Below are 26,086 nucleotides of genomic sequence, written 5' to 3'. Positions count from 1 at the left end.
TGTGTGTGTGTGTGTGTGCGTGCGTGTGGCACGGTGTCCAATAATGCGTGCACATACAAACATAAGGAGCAGGCTGATACAGAGAGAGAAAATGGATCTTTAGCCTCCCTAATAAGACTTGGTTTTGCCTTACACGCACGCAGTACACACATGCATACAGACACAAAAAATTTTAAATGTGTTTTATGCACACACACAAGGTCACAGTGTTATAGCAAACAGTACACGCGTGCACGGATGTTGATTATACCAGTAAAAGACGCGCACTAAGACCCAGCAGGGGAGACGATTACCCACAATTCTGCAGCGCAAGAAAGAGAAAAAAACGTTGGCTCAGTTGTGATCACGTGATGCTCGGCATCAAAACAAGAATGTATGCGGGATACATGATACTCTGTACTCGTAAACCAAGACTTGTTCGTTTCCAAGTCAAAATTTATTCTTTGCTCATCTTGCGGATCACTCGCAATCCTAGGTTTCACTGTAATACAATTTATATTTATGCATAAATTGGGCACTAGAGGCTCATTAGTGAGTGTTTTGCCTGCCATGCGGAAGGCCCGTGTTCGATTCCCAGCCAGTGCCCAAACCCCAGCCACTGTATGCAGTGCCGGTGAGGGTTGGGTCATGAAGGGCCTCCGGTGTAAAACCTGTGCCAAGCTTGTATGTGCGGACTGGGAGGTCCACTGTGGCGACCCCTTGTTGGGTGCAGCCGAAAGACCAACAACAACATGTATAAATAATTTTTATGTCAGTAATGCATGCTTTAAAAAAAGCCTCCAACTGTGTAGTATGTTCTTTCGAATTCATCATGGATTTATATAAATATAATTTGTTGATAGGTATAACTATTTAAAACTACAACTGGCTAATATATTAAGGTTTATGACTACAGTTAATCTATATCCCCCCCACACCATTATACCAGCAGCAGCAGCCTGGGCCGTTGGTACAAGGCAGGATGGAACCATGCTTTTGAGTTGTTTATGCCAAATTCTGACCATATTGTCTAAATGTCATAGCAAAAATTCATCAGAGATTCATCAGACCACCCAACATTTTTACAATCTTCTTTTGTCTTATTTTGGCCAGTCCATGAGACTTTTCCAGTTTCCAGTACTTAGCAAACAGGAGTGACACCAGGTGTGGTCTTCTGCTGCTGTATCACACCTGCTTCGAGGTTAGACGTGTTGTGCATTCAGAGAGTGAACCAACCACCATGCCACATTAAAAGTTGCTTAAATCCCCTTTCTTCCTCATTCTGATTCTCAGTTTGAACGTCTCAGATCATCTTGACTATGTCTATATGCTTAAATGCATTGAGCTGCTGTTACAGTATGTGATTGGCTGATTACGTATTTGCATTAATTAGCAGTTGAACAGTTGTACCAAATGACCAGTGGGTGTATATTAAGGTATCTAACTGCAATCAGCCAATATATTAATGTTTATGAATACAATTAGTTATATTAGATATATTATGGTGTATCGCCACAGATACTACTATATGAACAAAAATCTAATAATGACACATAATGTGATATTTATTAAGAATGTACCCACTTGAGGTGTGTGTGCAGTTATACCTTAACCACTACAGGATGCACAGAAGCATTGTAATGCAGTGTGAAGGTCATTAACTGAAAACACAATGAACACCTAGGAAGGGGATGAAAAAAAAAACATTAAACAACTCCACGTCATGTAACCCTATATTATAGTGTTTAAATTTCTGCTGTGTGTGTGTTTGTATTAAAGAGACCTAGGTGGAGAGCTGGAGTCGGCTGCGGTTAAGTCAGCAGTTGTTAGAATTTCACTGATGACTTGCTTCATGAGTTCAGAAGCCTGGAGAGCCGCAGTAGGATCCAGCCTATTTGTAAAGAAGGACTGCAACTGAAACACAAACACACACAATTGAAAAATATAAGTTCTTAAAATCTAAATGTCAAGTCATTACTGATTCTTGAACCACAGAGACAAAGACCAGGAGCAAAGCACTAACACACACCATTTGTGTATTTTGTCACTGCCTGTTTTCCATTTTCCACCAGTCTGGTGCCAGAGATTCCAGTTCAGCACTGGGACTAACACCACCCATTAGAAAGGCTAGCTAACAGCATGTTAACTACTAGCGAGCAAAAAAGAGGAAATAAATGCTTATCCATATTATAGCAGAAGTAATAACTTTGATTTTCGACAACATTTAATAAACCAAAACCTAAATACTATATAAACAAAATATACATATCATTCATTCATTCATTCATCTCCTATACCACTTATCCTGTACAGGGTCACAGAAGCCTGAAGCATATTCCAGGATACTTTGGGCATGAGGCTGGACAGGGTGCCAATCCATTGCACACTCATTTACACATTATAGGCAATTTGTGGTTAGCACTGTCGCCTTGCAACTCCAGGGTCCAGCTTTGAGTCCTGCCTCGGGGTCTGTGTGCATGTTCTTCCCATTCTTGGGGGGTTTTCTCCAGGTACTCCAATTTCCTCCCAATGTCCAAAGACATGCAGGTTGAGCTAATGGGCGTCGCCAAATTGCCCGTAGTGTGTGAATAACAACCCGGTGTCGAGCTGGCAACCCATCATATTAAGTAACTGCCACAGAAGCAATGGATATCTCTCCAGGATGGGGATTATTTGTCACCCAGTGTGTTGGATGGACCATGGACGGACCAAAATACCACATCATATTTTACTAACTAAGGTAACCCTTGGCTGTGGAATGAGAGGATTAAAACAATACTGGACAAACTTTAATTGGAAAAACATCAACGGCAGTTTTTATGCTGTTAAATATTTTCCTATAACGCTGTTTCACTGCTAACTGTATATTAGCCTACATTAAACCATGCAAGCATTTCATGTTATAAATGTCAATGTTAGCAGTTTAATACAGCTAAGCATGTGTTAACGCATTAAAGAGATGGCACAGAAAGCATACAGTACCAGTCAAATGTTGGGACACATGGTCTTTCCTGATCTGTACTGAAGCCGAACTCGCAATTATCTCCTTTGAAGACTTGATATTGAGATGTGTCCAAATTTGAGAGGGAGGAATGTAAAATTGGACCCCCTGATAGTTCCTGGAGGTTTAATAAGGTATGTTCTTACTCACTCACTCACTCATCGTCTATACCGCTTCATCCTGTATTCAGGGTCGCGGGACCTAAAGCCTAGCCCAGGAGACTTAGGGCATGACTCCAGGGCGGGGTACATCCTGGACAGGGTGCCAATCCAGGGCACACACATACACTCACTCACACTCATTAGGTATATTCTCCTTAAGTAAAATATATTAATCTATAAAAGCTTATATAAAGCAGCACAAATAACTGATTAGAATGCAGTAATGAGTCAGAACATGATAATAGCATTAGTGTATTTTAAATCCTAATTAAGAACTGTATGATAAATGGTCTAAAAAACTTTTTCCAGTCACTTGGCAATAACAGAAAAGCATGCATGAGCAAACATGAAAGACATCTGTGCAGAGAAACCAGTCAGTTGTACATAAAAGCAACTTGTCACAAAGTTTGGTAATGACACAGTCATCTCAGTAGGTGGCAGCAGTGTGTAAAAAGTTGGTCTGAGATTGACATGAGGTGTGCTGGCTCACTTGTTTTCCCACGCACACACTTAGAGAGTTTATTGACTTCTGAATAACCCACAGACAAACAGGTGAGCGTGTATACACATAAAAGAGTGAAATGCATTAACACACACCTATACGACTCACACAAACACCAACACTATAGATCCTTGTGAAGTACAGAGTAATTTGTTTTACATGATTTCAACAAGTTCCTTCTTCTCCATTGCATAAAGGTTTGGAGTGAAGTGTCATGTGTAAGTCTCCAGTCTCTATTTTACACCCACCCACCCTTACACACGGAGAGACACGTGGACAAATCTCCCTCTCTTCTCTTCACTTCCTCCATGTGATGAGAACATCTATACTCACCCCATGCCAATTCAGAAATCCACCATCTTCCAAAGCTGCTCCATTTTGGTCCTTACTAAAATCCCCAAAACATGTTTTTAACCAATCAAACACAAAAATGCCTCGTGATAAACCCAGATTTTCCAAATATATATATATATTTTCCAGTTTTGCCATTGGCAACGACATTAAAAGTAGCTGACATGAACTTCCTTCCACGTGAGCTCTCAGAGGAAACCAATGGTGCAAGTCCTTGTGTTCTCTGGGGCAAGGCCTGCGTATTAACGATTAAAAGTAAAACAACATATATTTGCTAACTAAAAGTATCAGGTTGTATCGATGTTGTGGCACATTTTAAAAATCTATTATTTACTAGTCACTGGAATGCATGAATGACTTCGGAAGGAGTCTGTAATAATGTAGCTAAGCCTATTTATCATTTGAAGCAGGAGTGTCTCATACAAGGGCTGTTCAAGTCAAACTGGGACTTGTGATCTATTTTCTTGTGAATGATGGCGGAAAACTAATTGACATTTGCAGACTTTAAGCACAGTATGGTGAAGGTCATACATCCTTGAAGGATGATCCTGGTCGAGGTGGCTCTGAGCCCACTGCAGTCGAACATTTAGGTCCCGGAACGCCTGATCCTAGTCGACTAGGATGATCGACTAGGACTGATCCTAATCGACTGATAACTTTAAAGAGACACACCTGAAATGTACACATAATCATTCACCCTCACCACTTGCACATTAGAGGAACTCTGCTGGAAGTTGGTGCCTGTATGTTTAAGACCTAAAGCAAGGAGTTCGATTATGACTTTAACGTACTGAGAAACCTTTTTACCTTGATTGTTTACTATATTATATAGGTTTAACATTACGACTGCATGTTGATGCATCATTTAACATAATAAGTATAATAACCAACCAAACACCTATGATATATATATTTTTTAAAAACGTTTCATTCAGATCTCTGCTGGCTTTCTGTTATGGTGGATGGCAGATCAAGTACATACGCAAGCTACTTTACCTTAGTAATATAACTATGTTCGTCCAGATCAGTCCTGACCAATCCGGTACGATGCAGGAATGCAGTGAGTGGCGTCGCTGATGTAACCAAGACATATACTTTCACTAAGGCCACCAGATGCTGACTGGCTGGAGCGCCTGACTGCGGAACTTGGCCCCTAACAGACACAAGAGTAGAGATAGAGATGTTGAAAAATGAGTGATACATGATTTTTTTTAAAAAGTAAAAAAAAAAAAAAAATTTGATAGATTTTTTATTATTATTATTGTTAGTTATCAATAAATAATAATAATAATAAAAACATTATAAAGATCTAACCAGATATGTTCAGTGTGCTGATTTCCTCCAAGGTCTGGTCCAAAAGAAGCGCACGCAGATGGAATTATGGGTAATGACACGTCTGGAAATGAAAAGAAAAAAGTTTTAAACATTCATCTTTGAACAACACTAAAAGCTGTCAAGTTTTTTTAAAAAAACTGTTCAATTTGACACTGACAATATTCAGCAGATACCCTTATCCAGAGTGGCTTATGCCCGAGCTGTTGAGGGTTAAGAGCACAGCAGTGGCTGTATTGAGATTTAAATTCACAACCATCCAAGCAGTAGTCCAGTTTCTTAACCACTGAGCTGAGAAAAATCCAAGTGAAAACCAAAAATCTAAAAACCACATTAATTCTACACCGTCAGCCTTTTGAAACTATGAATAAGAAATTGTACATGAATGTGTGTAGATCAAGAATTAGAGGGATAACATTAAAACAAATTACTTCAGACATTCTCAATCAAATATTCAAATATCAAATATAAAAACGCAGCCAAGAGGCCACCAGTATGGAGAGATAAGAGAAAGGGTCTGTATGTGCCATCTGGCGACAGATACACCCCCACCCTTAAAATACATCTGTCATTTCTGTGGTAATTACGCCTGACTGTATCTGAGCACCTGGGGTGAGGGACCTTCCTCAATGGTCCAACAGTGGCAGCAGGTTAGCAGCCCAGCACCTTAACCACAGAGTATGGAGTGTATATAGATACATTTACATTTAGGCATTTGGCAGACGCTCTTATCCAGAGCGACTTACATTTTTATCTCATTATACATCTGAGCAGTTGAGGGTTAAGGACCGCGCTCAAGGGCCCAACAGTAGCAACTTGGTGGTTGTGGGGTTTGAACCTGGGATCTTCCGAACCGTAGTCCAATGCCTTAACCACTGAGCTACCCCTGGCCCTAGATAGATAAATTATCAGGAAGGCGAGCTGGGTACTGGGGACTCCTCTAGAGTGTTTTAACTTGGTTGTGCTGCATAAACTACATAAATCATTATGGAAAATACCTCACAAGCACTTCACAACCTACTGGTCAAAGACTGGAGTGACAGGATTTTCCAGATGACAGAGTCATAAAGGGACTGGATGAGCTGTGTAACTTAAGAATATCTGTTGAGCTTTCCTCCCAAATCTCTCTTTCTAAATGTGCTGTCTGCACTGTTTTTGCTACTGGGAACGTAAATGCTATAGAATACCACTAAACAGCTGGGAGGCATGTTCTTTACCATGAGGATTTAAAATGTGGTGTATGTTCTCAGCATCACTCTATAGAAATGGTTCCTTAATGGTTCTTTGGATGACTAGAATAGATATCCTGGTTAGGTCATGTAATGAAGATGGTGGAGTACTAAAAGGCCCAAACTTTTTGAGTTAACATCTGTATGGGCTGTAGAATAAGCTTTGTGCCCTAGTCAAGACTTGCCAGCAAAAGCAATTTATTTGGCTATTTTTTTAAGTAGGAAAAACTCTGTTGTGTGGAGATCCTCTAAGGAACATCAATTTAGAGTGCTAGATGGATCCTTTTTCCTAAGAGGGCAGTAATTTGGCCATGATGTACAGTATTGATGTACTGTGATGAAGTTAATTATTAATTCATTTATTTTTTTGGACCAACTGTGGCTAGCCAACTTATAAATTATTGGTGTGTTGGGAAATAACAGAGTATGTTAGCCTCCGGATCTGTCTGACCCATCCTGGTGCCCCGCTTCTGGTTGGAGATCTCGTCGCATGGATGCCCCGTGTGTCTCTTTGGAATGCGTCTGGTGTCTGGGGATGGTTTCACTTTACCATAAAGACGGTTCTGGCCAAATAGTTCTGCTCAATAGTTCAAGATTGCAATTGTCTCCAATAACTACCTGGACTCCATATTTACATCAATTAACATCAACTGTTATAGCTGAACTGCCTCCCACCCTACACACTGTATAAATGCAGATCAATTTCTGTTTTCTGTTTCACCCAAATGAGGATGGGTTCCCTGTTAAGTCTGGTTCCTCTCAAGGTTTCTTCCTATTACCATCTCAGGGAGTTTTTCCTTGCCACTGTCGCCCTCGGCTTACTCACCAGGGACGATCTGCTCATCTTGATTCATGCACACTTACATTCCATACAGACTTAAATAATTCTTTTGATTGTGTAAAGCTGCTTTGCGACAATGACAATTGTTAAAAGCGCTATTCAAATAAAATTGAATTGAATGGTTTTTAGCCCAGAGATTCTAGCTACTGTACGTTGGGATAATACTGTTACATGTGAGCTAAAGTTGTTAAGCATTATTCTTTATTACATTTTTATCTCATTATAGATCTGAGCAGTTGAAAGTTAATGGCGTTGCTCAAGGGCCCAGCAGTGGCAACTTAGCAGTTGTGGGGTTTAAACCTGGGACCTCCTGAACCATAGTCCAAGGGACTTGTACAGTAAATATACATGATGGGTGGATAATAACAAAGTATCAAGAACTAAATTCATTACAAAATATGACAAAATCATATGAACAAAATGCATGAGCAGAATTGAAAAACAGTTCTGTACACACTACCAACCAGACTAATTACCAACACGTGTGACGATGCAGAGGTTGAGGAACTGTCAGAGTCAGAACTCACTGTTACACCATGCTGACATCACTGGATTTTCTTTTTCTTTTTCTTTTTTTTTGTTTATTGGTTTGTAACCCTATTGTATATTCAGATAATTGTTATAAGCATGATGAGGTGGATTAAGAATCGTAGTCTGTGTTAATCATGGTGGCTGCCTGCGAGGCACAAGCTATACGTAGACATCCCATGGTGCCTTCTGGACCATTAGAGATTTGTGCGTGTGTGTTCTAGGAAGGAATTTCCTCGATTCAACCTTGGACAGAACAAGTTACTGGCTGATTCTATATTGCTTCAAAATGAGAATATAAGGTCACCCTGATACTGCGATACTGCGATTGTCTAAATTCTACAATCCGAGTTATTGCAGTTTTGTGATTGCTTTTGCAGCCTTCCAACCACGAAAGCTTCTTTTCGACTGGATTTAAACCCTAAATTTGGTGTTTGGTTAGGGAGGCTTTTTGAGAGTCGGTATGTGGCTTCTGGGTGAAGAAAGAAGATTGAGCGCATCTCAAATTGGCATGATGTTTACTCATTTTGCTCATTATAAAGTCTACAAAACTGCAGTAAAGATGTTGCATTAGGTTAAGTTTGATGGTTGGCATTGTCATGTGATCTGCTCGTTTACTCTTTCTCTAATGTGAATAACAAAAGATGAAGTCTGATGAAGCCTAAATCTGGAAAGACTTTAGCTTTCTTCCTGACTAGAGTTCATTTGCACCAAACGTTTGTTTGGTTTGGGTTTGCCTTTGAGTGAACTCAGGGTCACATGGGAAAGAGATCCATTCCTTCGGCGGCACTTAAAATATTTTGATTTCGTTCAATTTGTCATGCCACTTCCTGTTTAAAATTTCCAGTGTAGAAATAAGCCCAGAGTCATGCATAAGGGTGACCGTAAAAAAAAACACCGTTCTAGCCATTTCCATCATTCATGAAGTTTGGCAGTAATGTGTGCAAAGATGTCCTGATCAAGCATAATGCAAATTAAATAAAGAGAAAATAATAATAGATGGTGTTTGAAAAACCAGAAACCAATGACCTACGTGGTTTCGCGCGGTAGCCGAAAGTACAGTTCATCATGATTCACCGCGAGTTTTGGTGCTGTGTTTCCATCTTTCCGCGCGTCAGCTCTTTGCATAGTCAAACCGCATAGGTGAGATAGGGGTATAACAGCAGAAATAGGTGGTGTGTTATCGGGGGACGACTTTCACAACCACACTAACGGATTGGGAATGACTAATGTCTGGCTCACGGATTACATAAATTGTCTAAATAAACGATTACATTTTTGAAAAAGTAACTAAATAACTAAGTACTTAAATGGCGGACCTAACGCGTTAGATTACTCTTTACATCAAAAAAGTAATCCAAGTACTCTAACGCGTTACTTTGTCAATAATGTCATAACAACATATTGCTAGTGACAAGCAATATATTGAGGGAATGTCTTCACCTGAATATGTTGAGCAAAAGACATGATACAGGAAATGAGAAAATGCATGGAGCATAACGTTGAACATATGGAACATATGTTGTTTATGATAAATTACAAATTAATTATACATACTTTTACTCTCATTGGCTGACACCTTTATAATAACCACAGGTAGCCTCATATAGACAGAGCCAGCTCTGCTGCTTCTGGAAGTATGTGATGATGTGTAAAATGAGTAAAAGTATTCATGAGTATAAAAAATGCATCATCAGCAATTTACTTCACTCTGTGCATGTGCATAAAATGTTTATTCCATCAGCACATCATGTTCAGCATAAAGGCGCTGTCTCCACTAACAACCAGGCTGTAAAGAATAAATGGCACATACAGCACTGTACATGATATCGACTCGAATATTTTACTTCCCTAAGCCTTGGAAAAACAGTGGCCCCATTTCATGGAAAAACCATAAATATCTTCATGAAACTCCTGAACGTGAAAGCAGTGCTGTAACTGCTATAGCCTAAGCGGTGATTAAACCCCTCGTGCATGATTGTGTGTCCGCCATGCCTTCGGATGTTATCATGAAAAGGACACAACCTTTCCCAGCTGCCCCTTCAAACAACCAGGACTCGATCAGCCATCATTTGTGTGGGAGGCATGCCAAGACGAAAGACAATATTGTTCCAGACCTGGGGACAATGACCCTCTTTCACAAAGAAGAGCATGGCTACATAGCCGTAAGCCAAGGAGCAAAATCAATCACTAGTGTCCTGAAATGGGCAAGCGGTTATCTTCATCCAGGGGGTGATAGCCATAATTAGCTCAAAGAATCAAACACAAATAGGTATCATGATCTTCAAAGCCCTTCCCTGAATGCTAGCTTTATATAAACTGGTTTGCTTATTTATAAGAAAAAAAGATAAGCATTTTATAATGGATGTATATTATGAGACAGGTTAAATGGGCCATTATAAAGATTATATGGCATTTAAATCGTATGTTTACCCTCTTAAACAGTAACTGTGGCAAGGACGTCTGGGTAAATATCATCTAAGAGGCTGACCTTTCTCAGTGATTACAGACTCAGCAGAGATCTAGGGTACACTCCACTTTCATGACTAGGCTCAGCAAATACATAATTGGAAGCAGGTGTCTGTGACACACACTCGCAGAGTGTAAACATCATGCCTAATCAAGATCAGTTTATTACATTATGACATTATGTCTTATTAAGCGATTTTACCTCTTTTATGTCAAAACAATCGCTGCTTTGGTTCACATCATAAATGAAACTTTTCATCGCCTCTACACCAGAATGCAGGTCGACATTGTCATATAAGACACATTTACCCACCTGACAACCGGTCGTCCATAAGAAATCGACAGACTCCGCCCATGTCCATGAAAGCCCCAACAAACGCTGGTATAATGTTGACCTAAGAAGAGATGGTACTGTTGTTAAAAGATGAACAAAAGCTGTGTGTTTGAAATAACGTTACACCACAGGACTGATGAATTCTTAATCTGTTTCAGTACAGAAGGGCCTGGAAAATAATGATGTCTGTAACGGAAATAACAGATTTATATGACTAAGCTTGTTTTAATACACTATGTGGACAAAAGTATTTGGCCAAACCTGTTAATTATTGCGTTCAGGTTTCAATCAGGCCCCTTATCCCCAGTGAAGGGCGATCTTAATGCTTCCAGCATACCAAGTCATCTTGGACATTGCTATGTTTCCGACTTTGCTTCCAGCAGTTTGGGGAAGGCCTCTTTCTATTCCAACATGACTGTACCCCAGTGCACAAAGCAAGGACTATAAAGACTGGTAAAGGTTTGACGAGTTTTAGTGTGGAAGAACTTGACTGGCCCTAACACAGAGCCCTGACCTCAACCCCATCGAGCACTTTTGGGATGAACTGAAACGGAGTTAGCGAGCCACGGTTTCTCGTCCAACATCAGTACCTGTCCTCATAAATGCTTTACAAAATAAATGAAAAATGAATAATTGAGCTTGATGTGTTTGTGTTAAATGTGGTAAAACACTGCCACCTATTAAAAACCTCTAAGCACAAGAGTTTGACCGGATACCTGGGGACCGCTTTATCCTATATTCAGGGTCACGGGGGACCGGAGCCTATGCCAGGAGACTTAGGACACGAGGCTGGGAACACCCTGGACAGGGTGCCAATCCATCGCAGGGCACACACACATATACACACACATTCTAATCTATACTTTAATTGCCTAATTTGCATATTTTTAAACGTGGGAGGAAACCAGAGTACTGGTTTATTTTTTTTTTTTATTGTTATGGTATATTTTGTTATCAACTGCTGGTTAATAAGTAAATGAGAATATGAAATGAGCATATGACAATGCAAATATAAAATGATTAGCCATTTATGTCTGTAACATTGTAACAAGACAGGTTATTTTACTGTTAATTAGGTAACAAGATAATGAAGTTTTATTTTAGTATGTTAGCAAAAACCTTTTGGCCACTGAACATTTCCACAGGTTCAGATAAGCACTGAGCTATGCCAATATCACTTTGTGATGCACCGGCTTTAACGAGTTCCAACAAAAGCCATATTAAGCAAATAGATAACTGGGGAACATGTTTTTTTACGGTTTCCATTATGTGCTATATAGACCAAGGGAACATAGTATCCTGTGAACTTGAGACCATGGCAACATGTGATTCTGGGAACATGGGACCCTACAACTGGGACACAAAGGACCCTGGACATTTGGGATCATAGAACTAGGGATAGCCCTGGGAACGTGGGACCCCAGGCACATAGGACCATAAAACAATATAGCCCTGGGAACACAGAACTATGGGAACATAGGACGCTAAGAAAATAGGACCTTAGTAGCATGGAATCCAGGGAAGATAGGACACTAGAACTCATGAACATAGGGCTATAGGAACATAGGAACCTTCGCTATCCTCAGATTATGTACCATATACATCTGGAGACCCTAGGGCCCTGGGAACAGAGGGATGCTTCCATATTCCATAATATTAGGTTATTTGGGAATTTAGAGAAGTTCCTAGTCCATGGAAGGAAATATTTTTTTCCATGAATATCATTATATGATTTAAAATGTCACATTCAGGAAACCAAGAACCCGTTGTCTACTAATACTTACGCCAGCTGTCTATGAATGTTGTTGAAAAACTAATTGGCCTGTCAGCTTGGTTACGGTACCACGGTAAGCTATCTTAGCTGCGTATTGGCTTTATTTGGACAGTTTATTTAGATAGGGAGCTGAGATCACTGCTTGAAGAAGTGCTCTTTCCCAGCTCTGGGTTTGAGCCACGCTGAGGTCTGCCTTCTATAAATATTTTGACTCCCAATCTTTTGGCTAGCTCTGATTTCACATTCATTTCCATCAACACAAAAACAGGATGAAGTGGATTTCCAAGAAATTGCCTTTTTTATATCTGTTTTATATATATATATATATACTGTACTACATATGAGAATTATTTTATTGTGTTTCTAAACTTAAGCCTGATGAGTGCAACTGGCTTTCTTACCCTCTGGTACGGTTGAGAATGGGCAAAGTTGATTTTTCTGAGGCAACTTTTTTCTGTTCCTTTGAGACAAATCAAGAGAGACCATTCCTGACCATCTGTGGAGAGAGAGGATAAGATAATAATGAAACGAGTGAGAGAAAATTAGACGGAAATATGTCTGAGAGGCTGAGCTTCCGGGCTTTTTATAACCTTTAAAGGGACAATAAAAGTAGATTATATAAACCTGAAGCAACACATAATAAAGGAATGGAAGAAAAAGACAAGAAAAGAACAGAGGTCAAATTCTTCATGGTCATAGATCTATTGTTAAATCCCCAATTTAAAGCACAGGGCCTTGTGTTTCTAATTAACCTGCTGCAGTAAACCTGCAAACCCAAGTCCAAGTCAAAGAGTGAGATTACCCAGAATTCCACGCTGATTCCTGTGGGCAGTTCAGTATGGAAATTGTCTGGATTTACAATACAAAGTAAACTCGTGATGAAGTTCGGAGACTAAAACAAACATGTAAAAGAAAAAAATTAAAAATCTACTGTTTTAAAAGAGAGGAAAGTGTAAGAGATCACATCTGTAAGAGTCACATCTGGGAGCAATTGTGGTGAATAGCTGAGCTGGAGGAAATGGGCTGTGTGCACTCAGTGTTGAATCCAGGCACTGTTGTGTGTGTGGTGTGTGTGTGTGTGTGTGTGTGTGTGCGATTCTGAATGACAGGAAGTGCCGTGTAGGACCCGAGGGTGTTATGGGAAATCTGCACTATTCAGCTCATCTGATAAATCTTAGCACGAGATGTTATTTTGGGTGGCTGTTTTACTGAAGCAATCAACAACAGTGGTGTGATGCATTAAAATGACCACTTCAACATTATTATTTTCCAATAAGACTGATTCTCACTACTACAGCTAAGGTATTTCCTCAGTTGGGCCAGTGTGTTTTGCGTTTCTGTGTGTGTGTGTGTGTGTGAGAGAGAGAGAGAGAGAGAGAGAGAGAGAGAGAGCAAGAGGCCAGCCAAGATGTCAATCTGGCAGCCAGCTGCTTATAGCCTTCTTCTAAGTTAAATATACAGTTTCACGTGCACACACACACACGCGCGCGCACACACGCACCATTCATAGTATACCCCTCAACTGTACTGTTCTATGCCGCAATATTCAAATATATTGATACAGTATACTGTTGGCTTCAGAACTTTTGGCACCCCTAGAAAGTTTTGTAAATGATGCCTTTAAGTTTAATTTAGCTTATTTTTACACTGAAGTAATGAATTATATCTAACATTAATCAAAATCTTTTTCAATCTAAATCAAAGGTCTAACTTATTTTTTGAACATTATGTGTAATAAGATTATAATAAACAATATATAAGATAATTAAACTCTGCACTGATTTTAAACTTGAAGTTAATTCAATTTTATGCATTCATTTCTAGAGGCAAGATAAACAATCTGCCAATAAAATCAGAAACAGTATAGCTTAAGATGTGGAAATGTAAAATAATCAAATCAAAATTTTCCACAGATAATTAAGATATTTCCACATGTTTAGATATTGGTATTTGAAAATGTACGAGTTTAAAGGAAATCAGCTGCATTGATTTACAATCCTATAGCTGGTTTAAATAGATGTCACTGGTAACCTGGGCATGTATGTCTGTGTGTGTGTGTGTGTGTGTGTGTGTGTGTGTGTGTGTGTGTGTGTGTGTGTGTTTGAGAGAGAGAGGGAGAGAGAGATAAAGTGAGATCTCTGAAATACATTTTTGAAGTGTGTGATCCCAGATAACAGAGGCCAAGCGGCTCAGAATCGGGTCCGGATCAACGTCGTATGCAATTTGGGATGTCTGTTGACATGACCATGTGTAACAAACCGTACTGTCATTATAGTACTATTGTGGCTGCTATAGTCAATTTACAGTGCTGACTAAATTCCCTTAGAGTAATGTGAGGGAATGTTGCGTTTTTTTGTTATTTCCTTTTCTTAGGTTAATATTTTTCTGATGTGCATCAGGACGTGAAGCCTTTTCGTCTGGATCTACTGCACCCTAATCCAAACATCCCAACAATTACAGTTTGGAAGCTGTGTGTCTGCGTGGGCTGAAGAGTGTATGTAGGACAGAGAGTCAGAACAGGTCAACTCAGACGTCTGACCTCACTACTCAGCAAACATTTCATTCTTCAGCACCTAATAAACAACAAAGCCTTGACCAAAACAAGCATTTAATGTATAATTTATTCTTTATTTCCTACCAAAAACTTCCACGTTTTTATGACAATTGGTCTATTACAATGACTAAAAAATACTGTTACAAGCTGTAACTTCAGAAATCAGCCATTAAAAACCTAAATAATTAATTAATTATTAGTCATTAATTATGTTTTGATAATTTCTGCATAACTACATTTATTTAACAGCACTCCATTTTTTCTTAGTATAAAGATTGTTTTACCATGTCGTTCAAATGCAGGTTATAATTAACTACACTGCCCTTGGGTGGAATATTTTTGAACCTTGTACATCCTTTGGCCAGGACGTTATGAGGTTGAATCCCGATGATGCAACAGCCATCCGTGGCAAGGAGACAAGGGAAGGATGCTCTCTGAGTGAGAGTAATAACATACTCCTTCTTGACAGGTTATTAAAAGGGCTTCATGATTTATAATGTGACTTTTAAATATGTTTTACATTTTTGTCTCATTCCTAAAATGTGTACTAAACGGCGAGTGCCTAAACTGTAAACCTCTTACTAGTCTTGAGAGAAAGCGCCAAGAGACCTGGTTGGACTTTAAGACATGAAGACAGTTCAAAAACACACAGAGATGCCACACATATAGAATACCCACCTCTACTGTTGTGTGTGAGGGTGGCACTGGTCTCAGCATAGCGTCCCTGGTTGACACGGTATCCCTGCTCCTGGAGGACTCTGTGATAAAGCTGCACCTCCGTGTCTGAGGGGACGTGCTGTCCTGTCAACATGACAGCCTTGCCTGCACAGCTCCTTTTAGACCAGTGTACCTGAGAGAGAGATCCGGAGAGACGGATGAAATGGAAAAGTGAAAAGCATGGCCAACATAACGCACTTCAAACCTCAACACTGTGACAGATTTAAACACAAACCGTTTTGGATGTACAAATCACAACATTATTTGCTAATGAGCCCAGAAGTGGAGCCAACCAAAATACGTCTTGTAGAGCTCCGAGCCTAATATCCTGTAAAAGGGCTTCTATACAGGGCTGAGAGGACAGCAGGCCAAGTTTACATTCTGAACAGGATTAGCACTTCAAACAGCTGAGTCTTCACCCAGCCAAGATGACGAGACTCAGGTGGTGCCCATGATGTAACGATGCCCATGATGCCACTCCGAGAGAGTCAGCATGGCCATGAGTCACGCAATATACCAGGCTGAGTCAAAAATGATCCGCACTTTCGCTGTAGAATTTATTTAAAATTAATTTACAATTTTTCGACATAATCACGAGGGATAATTTGATACACTTCATCTGTTTTGTATTGCCTTATTAAATGTGTTTTTAGGCTGCGCTGCAAGCCCACGAATGCACCCCTGTCTTCACTTCTTTATCTGAAGTAAATCTCTGTCCTCGTAGGACTGCTTTCAGGGGTGAAAGTTCAACTGAGCAAGATCAGGACTATAAAGGGAGGATGCTTCAACATCTCGAAACTACAGTAAGTTTTTGCGGAGTGTGGACGCCGGTGTGGGCAGAAGTGTGCAGACATGCATCATCATGCAAGATCACAACACCCTTGGATAGCAGTCCTCTACGTTTAATCCCAAGTTTAGCTCCATCTCTTGAGTAAGTGTCCCACTGTAAAGAGCACTGCTGATTGTTGAACCTTTTTCCTGATGATGTTCCAATACTGGCCTTTGAAAATCCAAAAAAACTGTAAGCATCGATTTTCCAGCTGACTTGGTGAGTGATTGAGGATGTTTCTGTTCCATACGCCACTGTTTACTCGCAGGCTTGTAGTGATTAATCGATGTCTCATCACCAGTAATGATTCTCTTTAAGAAACTTTTACCATCCTTTTACCATTGCGTATCGGTTTCGATTTCTGAAGTAGAACCGCGGTCTGTTAACATAACTTAAACGTTCAAAGTCAGGGACTACCTGTATTGTTGCAAAACATGTTAGTTACTGATATCACTTAAGTTAAGCAAATATGCAGTGGCTCTTTTACCAGCAATTTAGTTAAAACAACTCAACTCATCACCAAAAGTGTAGATGAAGATGTTAGGCACCAAGACGTCTTTCTTGCTACTAATCTTTATACCCCTCCAATCTAAATACCCCCACCACCACCATCACCACCAAAAATATATAATAGGGCCCAAATGTTTAAATGTTTGATTGGTTGGTTGATTGATTGATTGATTGATTGATTGATTGATTACTTTATTGCATTCTGCACTGTCTAGGTTTTCATTTACAAGAAATCTTTTATTTTGACCATATTAACAAAAAGGATCAGTTGTTTCTCATGCATAATGTTTTCTGCTGAATTATGTGTTCAGATATCACACTAATGGATTTTGCAAACTTGTGGAGTTGATGCCAGCTCAAGTATAAAGCAGATAAAAATACTAAGAACCTCTACTAAGAAAACTACTAAGATTCTACTGTTCTTTCAATATGTTGTGAATAACACACACACACACACACACACACACACATATACAGAATATAATATTTCATATACTGTATACTCTACCCATTTTTTTATTGTTGTATTTAAGTAGAAATTAATATAAGAAAAAAATATTTTTTATTAGCTGTCTCAGACATTCAGAGCCCGCTTTATATCCTATCTGAAAAAAGTGGCTGAATAAAATATAACAACATAATCATTTAAAGAACATAATCGAAATTATTCCATATATTGTAATTCCTATAAATGTTCTTGAAATATTGCATAAACAATAATCTCAGACAGATGCATGAGAACACATAAATGGAAGTTTCTGAACATGAGCATGAAAGCAACATCTGTGTATGACAAACAGGAAAGAGCCATTAAAGTAAAAGTATTTCAGACATTTGACCTTGGTGTGACATTGACTCCAAAATCTAATCACTTTAACTGGTGTTACATTTATAATTCCATATAAATCCTGTAAACATGCACACACTTTTCTTAGCATTTCGGCTTAATGAGAATCCTGGGACGGACAGACAGACAATTATGGACTGACCTCTACCCTAAAGATCTTCGTCTCACTTACTGACAGTTGCAATGTGCTGACACTAGAGACATATTAAATGTTAAACAAACCTTTCTATATCAACAGATAAAGAGCGCACGCACGTACACACTCTCTCACTTATTCTATATACCGCTTATCATATTCAGGGTTGCGAGATGCCTGGGGCTTATTCTAAGGGATTCTGAGCATAATTCAGAAGACACCTTTAATAGGGTGCCATTCCTTTACAGGCCAAGCAAGCACACACTACAGGGAATTCAGAAATGCCAATTAGTCTAACCTGGAAACCAGAGCACTCAGAGGAAACCCACCAAACCCAGGGAGAACATGCAAACTCCACAGACAAACTTGAATCCTCAAATCTGGAGGTGAGAGGCCACAGTGCTAACCACTATGCCATAACAATGCCCAACCAATACCCATAACCCCAGTGCCAGTCCCAAGCCTGGATAAAATGGGAGGGTTGTGTCAGGAAGGGCATCCGGTGTAAAAACCTGTGCCAAGTTGTGTGTGTGGATCAGATGGTCCGCTGTGGCTACCAAAAACTATTTTAGATGTAACAGAAACGTGAAATGGAGATGGAAAGATATAATGTTCTCGGATGTTCCACATACTGTATAGCATGGGATGAAGAATGAGGAGATCTTTTAAGACAAGTAAAACCCTGTCTCTTCTGCTGCACTACAGACGAGCAAATGTCTATTTTCTTTTCTTCTGCTCTCTGATTACGTTCTGTCCTTTTTAGCCTAGTTTGTATCCATCTCTAATCTCTCTCTCTCTCTTTCTGCTTCTTTCTGTCCGTCTGTTTGCTTCAGGCCTGTTCAGGGAAGTTCTGTAATGAAATAATAATGTTTGAGTCTTGGCCACAGCCGGGCCCTGGGAAACGAAGGCAGCTCAGTAATTGCATGGTTTAGATTAGCATCTGCAGCTGGAGGTCTATAAGAGGAGGAGAGAGAGACGGAGGAACGGTAAAGGACTGGCTGATGGACTGAAGTAGTGATAAGGGAAGAGAAACAGTGAAGAGGTGAAGCTACTGTGAGGAAAGTAAACAAACCTTTGAGAACAACTCAGGATTTTGCCAATAAAGCAGGACTAGAGGAAGTAGGAGTGGGAAAGAGAGTAAGGGGCAGGAAAGTAGAGAGAAAGAGAGAGAGAGAGAGAAAGAGAGAAGACTTCATGATGGGCTCTGGGCATGTGTTTTTTACTCTCTGATGTGGTCGAGCTTTCGGATGTAATGGAAATATATATATGAGCTGAAACAATTAGGGAATAGAAGCACGGTGAAAGAATAATATTAAAAAATGGACAAAAGAAAGTAATAAAGACAGAGCTGAATGTAAAACTGATACTCATCTCTGGCATTTCTTTAAAAAGGCTAGGCCAGATTTTCCCAAATCCCCATGGTGTTAAGATCATACTAACAGTTTGGGCGGGTAAGCATGATAATACTTCCCATGACCCTATAATGGAACAGGCCAAATATAGCAGAGCCTTTAAACTAGAGTGAAAGTACATACACAATAATTATCACAAACAATGAATATGTTGCTTATTGAATTTTCTTTCCAGTAATCAATAGATAAAGTTGCACCTTGTAATTGCATAAAAAAATGGAGTAAAGGGCAAACTCCTGTAATATCCAGATTCATGGTAAGGTAAGATGGAATGGTAAAGACACACTGAGGTCAGCCTGGGTGGACATACAGGGAATTCATTTATTGATAATATTAATCACCAATATTATGTCCCATGTCCCAAGTCTTAAATTGCATTGTTATAGCTAAATATTACTTGTATACTTGCATTGTCAAAACAAAAAATATATAATTAAGGTAGTTATGTAAACCTCATGACCAGGTATAAATAAAAACTCCGTGAGAAATGACAATGGCATGGTGCATTATCGGTTAGCACTGTCGCCTTGCATCTCTAGGGCCTGGGTTCAATTACCACGTCGGGTCTGTGTGTATGGAGTTTGCATGTTCTCCCTGTGCTTGGTGGGTTTGGTAATCTGGTTTCCTCTCAGTCCAATGACATACAGAATAGGCGAATTGGCATTTCCAAACTGTTTAAGTGTGTGAACGTGCATTTGAATGTTGACCAGAGGTCCTACCACGGTCCTACAAAATGGGAATGAATAGAATTATACAATAATGGTCACCATTGGCCACTGGCATTGAACCTGGTGTTCCTAGATAATACTCATGTACAAAGGTTTTACTGATTCCTGATTTTTATTTCTTTCTACAGTGTAAAACTATGCTGAAGGCATCCAAAGTATGTACAAATTTCCCTTGAACAGTTGATATTGAGGTATAATGTATCTGCTACTCATGATCTGTAAAGCCTGTATAACGCCTCTAATCTGAGGTGCTATTTGAAATTAATTGGTGATTTTTGAGGCTGGTAACTCTAAATGAACTTCTCGTCTGCAGCAGAGGTAAGTTTTGCTCTTGCCTCCCTCGGTTGCTCTTCATGAGAGCTGGTTTCATTATGGTGCTTGATGGGTTTTCCAAAAGCACTTAACAATACTGTTGTTTCACCTCCGCGTCTTAAAATAACAACTGACTGTTTTTGTTATTGTTGTTACTTAATTTCAGAAATCCATATGTGTCATTTCATTTAATAGTTTTGAAATCAACAGTATCATTCTAAAATGTAGACTGCAAAACAAAAAAACAAGCAAACAAACCAAAAAAAAACATTAGAAAGTGTGATTCTAGAAAGAATTAGAAAGGCTGTCCAAACCTTGGACTGGTACCAAAACCCACATTTAAAACCAGACACAAAAGCACTTTCTGCATACAATGCATCTGATAACATTATGTCATCTTGAACAACACTTTAGTAACTGCTACTATGTCTTTCCAAATTGCCTCTAAACTCTTCTTGTAGTTTGGTTTACAGCTAACATGAGCTACAAATCTAACTATCTTAACACAAGGCTGAATTCCACCCCTTAATAACCCCCGATCAAGGGCACTACTTGGGGTGTGGATCAAAGGATTGCACACCCTACATAATGCACTAGCTTTCCATTTTATGCAATTTGTAATTCAACCATGAAACCCCAGAACTTGGGTGATTTCTATAACAGACTGTGGAGATGTAAAGTATCTAAATATAAATTAATATTTAAGATAAAGATATAAATCTCGTATGTTTCTCAGGACTGTCCATCACCTCCATGGTTCAATCTCTTTAGCTTTTGCATCCATCGTACCAGTAAAAAAAAACATTTTTACCCCTGTTAATTACACTAACTGTCAGTCACTAACTATCAGTTGCCAGCTTAATGCTAGTTATAGCAGTCACAAAGAGTAGGCAAGTGTACGTAGGTAAGTGTGGGCAAGTGAAATAACAAAGTAAAATCTGTTGCTAATAAATGGACTTTATGGAACTGTTGTATAAAAGCCATATCACACTCCAGGTCATGCTGTTGTATAAGCACTTAATCTGCACACTCGTGCCTACGGCCGCATCACAGCTATACCGATACTCAGTACAACAGCACTCCCTCTTGCCCAATATTGCTTAAATACGCACTCAACATTCATGCTGATTTTAGAGGGTGAAGTGAACTGGTCAATCTTCCATTCATTCACACAAATGTCTCGAGTGCGTCTATGCCTGTGATAGCCTCGGATTCTTGTTTTTGACTGACAGGAGTGGATCCTGGTGTGATCTCCTGCTTTTTTACCATCTCACCCAGCACGAGATTTCTGCTCAAAATGGTTGTAGAAATCCCTGATTACAGACTTCCTTTCAGCTGTGTAAAATCCATATAAAAATGTCCACCAACAACCACACCACAGTTAGATTTTTGACACTATTCTGATTTGATGTAAACACCAACTGAAGCTCGCTGAAGTTAAAGTGGATGGCCAGTGTATATACTGTACACAGTGGTGCAGTCTAGGGTTTGATCGTTAGCTAGAGTTACTGTCTGCCAGAGTTTCACATGCTCTCCCCAGGTGTGCTTCCTCTAGTTGTATCCCACCTCGCAATACATGTCAGTATTAGTGACTATAAACTGCTCTGAGGTGTAAGTGTGTAAACGAGTGTGTGCATATTGCCCTGCAACAGACTGGCATCATCTATCAACTGTGCATATCTGCTACATGTTCCTGGGTCGGGCTGCAAATAAACTGCAACTCGACCGGGATAGAGTGGATACTGAATATATACAGAGTTCTGTGTTTTTGCATGTGTGCAAACATAACTAGACAACTAAACATTTCAGAACAGCATTAAGGGGGACTGGAGTTTTCCATTAATTCAATTCAATTCAATTTTATTTAATTTATATAGCGCTTTTAACAATGGTCATTTTCTCTAAGCAGCTTCATAAAATGAAAAGAAAATTTAAATAGAAAATATCTTTACATTACCTAACTATACAAACTGGACTCCATTTTAACCTAAAGACATCAACTGTTATATTGAACTTCCAGCCGCCTAACACACAGTATGACTGTAGATCAATCCCTGCTATCCATTATCACTCAAATGAGGATGGGTTCCCTGTTGAGTCTGGTTCCTCTAGAGGTTTCTTCCTATTGCCATCTCAGGGAGTTTTTCCTTGCCACTGTCTCTGTCGCCAACAATTAGCAATTCCTAAAAGCGCCATACAAATAAAATCAAATTTGAATTGAATTAAACTATTTATGAATATTTAAAAAGACTGTAGAAACTGTAAATCTGTGTTTTTCCCCCCCAAGATTCCAAACCGATCTAGCTTTACATGATGTCCTGTGAAAGTAGTGATCATGCACAATGTTATGGTCGTGCCTTTTCTCTTCCACCCGTTCTGTCCTTTCCATGACTCAGGTCTAAGATTGGGTCAGTGTGCATACAGTATGTGTGTGTCTGATGACAGCACTTGTTGGTACCAAATTCCACAGTGCACAGGACAACTATATTTAAATTCTACTATATTTAAATGCCCTATCTCCTTCTCCTGTCCCAAAAGGTCATAACTCTCCTGCTGAGCCGACGTCTCTTACAGTGCTGTGTCTGGTTTGTTTTATTTAATCCCTATTTATAATCAAAATGATAAGAAGCAAAACCCACTCCACTTTTCTCATTCCAGCTGTGTAGTCATGCCAAGCTGGCACGATCAGTGGCATATATTTTTGATAAGACTCCCAGGCATGCTGTTCATGCTAAAATGCTGTAGTATGGAATAACATGTTAATTATGGAAAAAGACGCCGGCCCCGAGGTGCCTGTCTTTACACATGGTTAAGATACTCCTGCAGAAAAAATGAAAATTTATTGAACGTAAAGACGTCTTAGTGCTGGCAGTACGGTCTAATGTTTAGTTATGCATCTTATGCAGTAGCTATAAACAATTCAGTAATTACAGTGAAACTAAAATGAAAGGTGTGCAGTTATGAGAGTGAGAAATGTAAGCTTTGGGACTTATTCTGTTTTTCTAAGTGTAAGCTTTTTCTAAAAATTGTTCATGCTTGGCAAAATTGCTTCCGGTTTCTTGAGGACTGTGTTCAATTACATGTGCAACTTCTCTTATTTAAAACTTTGCTTTTGACCTAATTTGATTCCCGTAAGGTTTTAGACTCTCTCTCTCTCTCTCTCACACACACTCACACACACACACACACACACTGTAAGAGAGTCTTGATAGAAAAAGAGACAAAAAGTGGGTTTCTTTAGCATTCAGTGACGACCTCAGGGCCTGATTGTCCATGCAAAGTGGATGCTTTGCTTGGTAACTGGCAAAGATTTGGCAACAACTCCACATTTCAGTCAAGCTTTCCCTGATTCCCTCTCTCTTTCACCCAGTCGCTCTCTATATCACCCTCCTTTCCCTCATGTCGGGCTCTGTTACTGCTGACTCCATGGGTTTGGATATAAAGTCTATGGTATAGATGTCCAGAGGCTCAAGTTACAAATACTTTTCATCATAATTAACAACCAATTTGACATAACACCTTGTCTCTTTTTTCACATTAGGTACACACTCAACAAAAATAGACATGAAAATCTGAACATGAGCAAACAGTATAATTCATATTTACATGCTTTCTATATATACTTTATGTCTTAACGCTTAATTTTGGTCTGCACTCAATCATGTCAGTCAAGCAGTACATTCCTACCCAGCAAACTCAGACAGCCCATGCTGGGAAGCATCTGTCATTCATCCGGAGGAGAAGAATCTGCCTGTGAGTGTGATATATTCAAGTTTAAATACCATACTGGGGGTGTGCAAGCATATTGCTTTGGAAATACTATTCACGATTTACAGTTTACATAATGCCTGATGAATATGCCATGTTATAGTTTACATGCATACATTTTGTTAATATTTATGGTTATTGTAATTTTTTTAACAAGGCAAAACTTTTGTTAGCAATCTATACAGTATAAACAAAAGAAAGGTTGTGGCTGTACATTGGTCAGAACTAGCTCTTTCAACAATATCTTATGATTCATACAAAGCCCCGAAACCAGTCTCAAAAAAAAAAAAAATCTTATCAGCTGAATAACTACTGTTGGCAGTTAAGATGAAAAAAAAAAAATAGATAAGTAACTAAATTTACCTCAATTAACTCAGAAGTGAAGATTATAAACGCATATTTTCCCTCAGAAATCCTGTCCATAAATCTGTTGTGTTAGCTTTTATTAGCTACCTACAGTATGTCATCAGTAAAATGTTAAATAATTAATACAAAGTTAAGTGGCTTAATCTCCTCACTTAATGCTAATAATTTAGCTCTTGATAGCTAACTAGTGTTAGCTGTGAAGATTAAGGGCATTTCATATATGGCTTCAGAAATCCTTTAAGGTTAGCTGATATTAGCTAGCTGGCTATGTGAGCAGTGAAGATTAAGAACATTGTCTTTATTTTTTTTTAATTAATCATCTAATTAATGCTGAAAAGTTAGATCTTGTTATGCTGCCAGTGAAGTCTAAGAAAATGTTAAAAAATGACTTTAGACATCTTGTCAGGTTAGCACCCATTAGCTAATTTTATCAGTGATGAAGAAGGACAGTTTAAAATATGTTAGCTCAAATTATCCTCAGAAATATTGCCAGCTCACAGTTAGCTTATATTAACAGTGAAAAATAAATACTATTCAATTATACGTTTTATTTTAAAACATAGCTATATTTTAAACCTGTTAAACAAGTCTTTTACAGGGACTGTACTGAAAGTAATGTAAAGTGGCACATGAGACAAAACACGGGAGCAAACATATCTGGAGCGGTCTGAGGTAAGGGCATGTAGAATACCCGAACTGAGAGCGTAGTATGACAGATATCCATTTACATTTATTTACAGCTCAGCAGTGTGCAAATGAAAGATTGTTGTTTGTATTCCATACAAGTAAGAGGAAATATACAAGACCTCAAAGTTCAAACTGTCCATACATTCAATGTAGTTCCTAAAAACTGACTTACAATGAATGCATACATTCAGAGATCTGAATCACATAAACACATGAAATTCAGCCTTCGGCACAAAGAAAAATGTATTGACTGGACTTACTTAAATTTCTATTCAATACCCCTGGTCTATACAAAGGTACTACTCAACATAGTCTTCAATACAAGCGATACATTTGCATCATTATGAACCCTCATCTCAAAATCCTCCTTGTCGCAGTTGATTTTCTCACACTGCATGGTTTATCATAAATTCTGGTTTGCCCTTTTTAAACTTCTTTATCTATCTGTGCATGTTCCTCTTGTCAATGGTATCAACATGGTAACAATTCTGTAGCACAGTGGGTCATCATCAATGTCGAGAAAAGGGGATTTGAGAGTTCGGTTTAACAGTGGTGCAAATGCATTGCTTGTAGTGGAGACTATGCTGAGTATTACTCTTACTGTATATGGAGAAAATCAACTTTACCAAGACTAACACTAACAACATATGCAATTTGAACCAACCAACCAACAGTATGTCAGTTAATAAAGTTATTCCCACTTTTTCATTACGTTTAGC

General features: G+C 39.0%; 1 protein-coding gene across 3 annotated transcripts in view; it reads right to left on the bottom strand.

Annotated features, from left to right (window-relative positions):
* cped1 (cadherin-like and PC-esterase domain containing 1) overlaps positions 1 to 26,086 on the bottom strand; it is a 71,318-nt gene that overhangs the window by 40,322 nt on the left and 4,910 nt on the right. For all 3 annotated transcript variants that reach the window (XM_053508716.1, XM_053508715.1, XM_053508714.1), the window contains exons 2-8: positions 15,734 to 15,905; positions 12,903 to 12,997; positions 10,707 to 10,788; positions 5,309 to 5,390; positions 4,991 to 5,147; positions 1,763 to 1,893; positions 1,587 to 1,659 (exon numbers count right to left, since the gene is read on the bottom strand). In XM_053508716.1, coding sequence (XP_053364691.1) covers positions 1,587 to 1,659; positions 1,763 to 1,893; positions 4,991 to 5,147; positions 5,309 to 5,390; positions 10,707 to 10,788; positions 12,903 to 12,997; positions 15,734 to 15,905 — 792 coding nt within the window. The remainder of the gene's footprint in view (positions 1 to 1,586; positions 1,660 to 1,762; positions 1,894 to 4,990; positions 5,148 to 5,308; positions 5,391 to 10,706; positions 10,789 to 12,902; positions 12,998 to 15,733; positions 15,906 to 26,086) is intronic.

The sequence above is a fragment of the Clarias gariepinus genome, chromosome 12 (assembly GCF_024256425.1).
Source record: "Clarias gariepinus isolate MV-2021 ecotype Netherlands chromosome 12, CGAR_prim_01v2, whole genome shotgun sequence".
In the NCBI taxonomy this organism is placed as follows: Eukaryota; Metazoa; Chordata; class Actinopteri; order Siluriformes; family Clariidae; genus Clarias; species Clarias gariepinus.
Note: the sequence above shows the minus strand (reverse complement) of the source record. Positions and strands in the feature narration are given on the sequence as shown.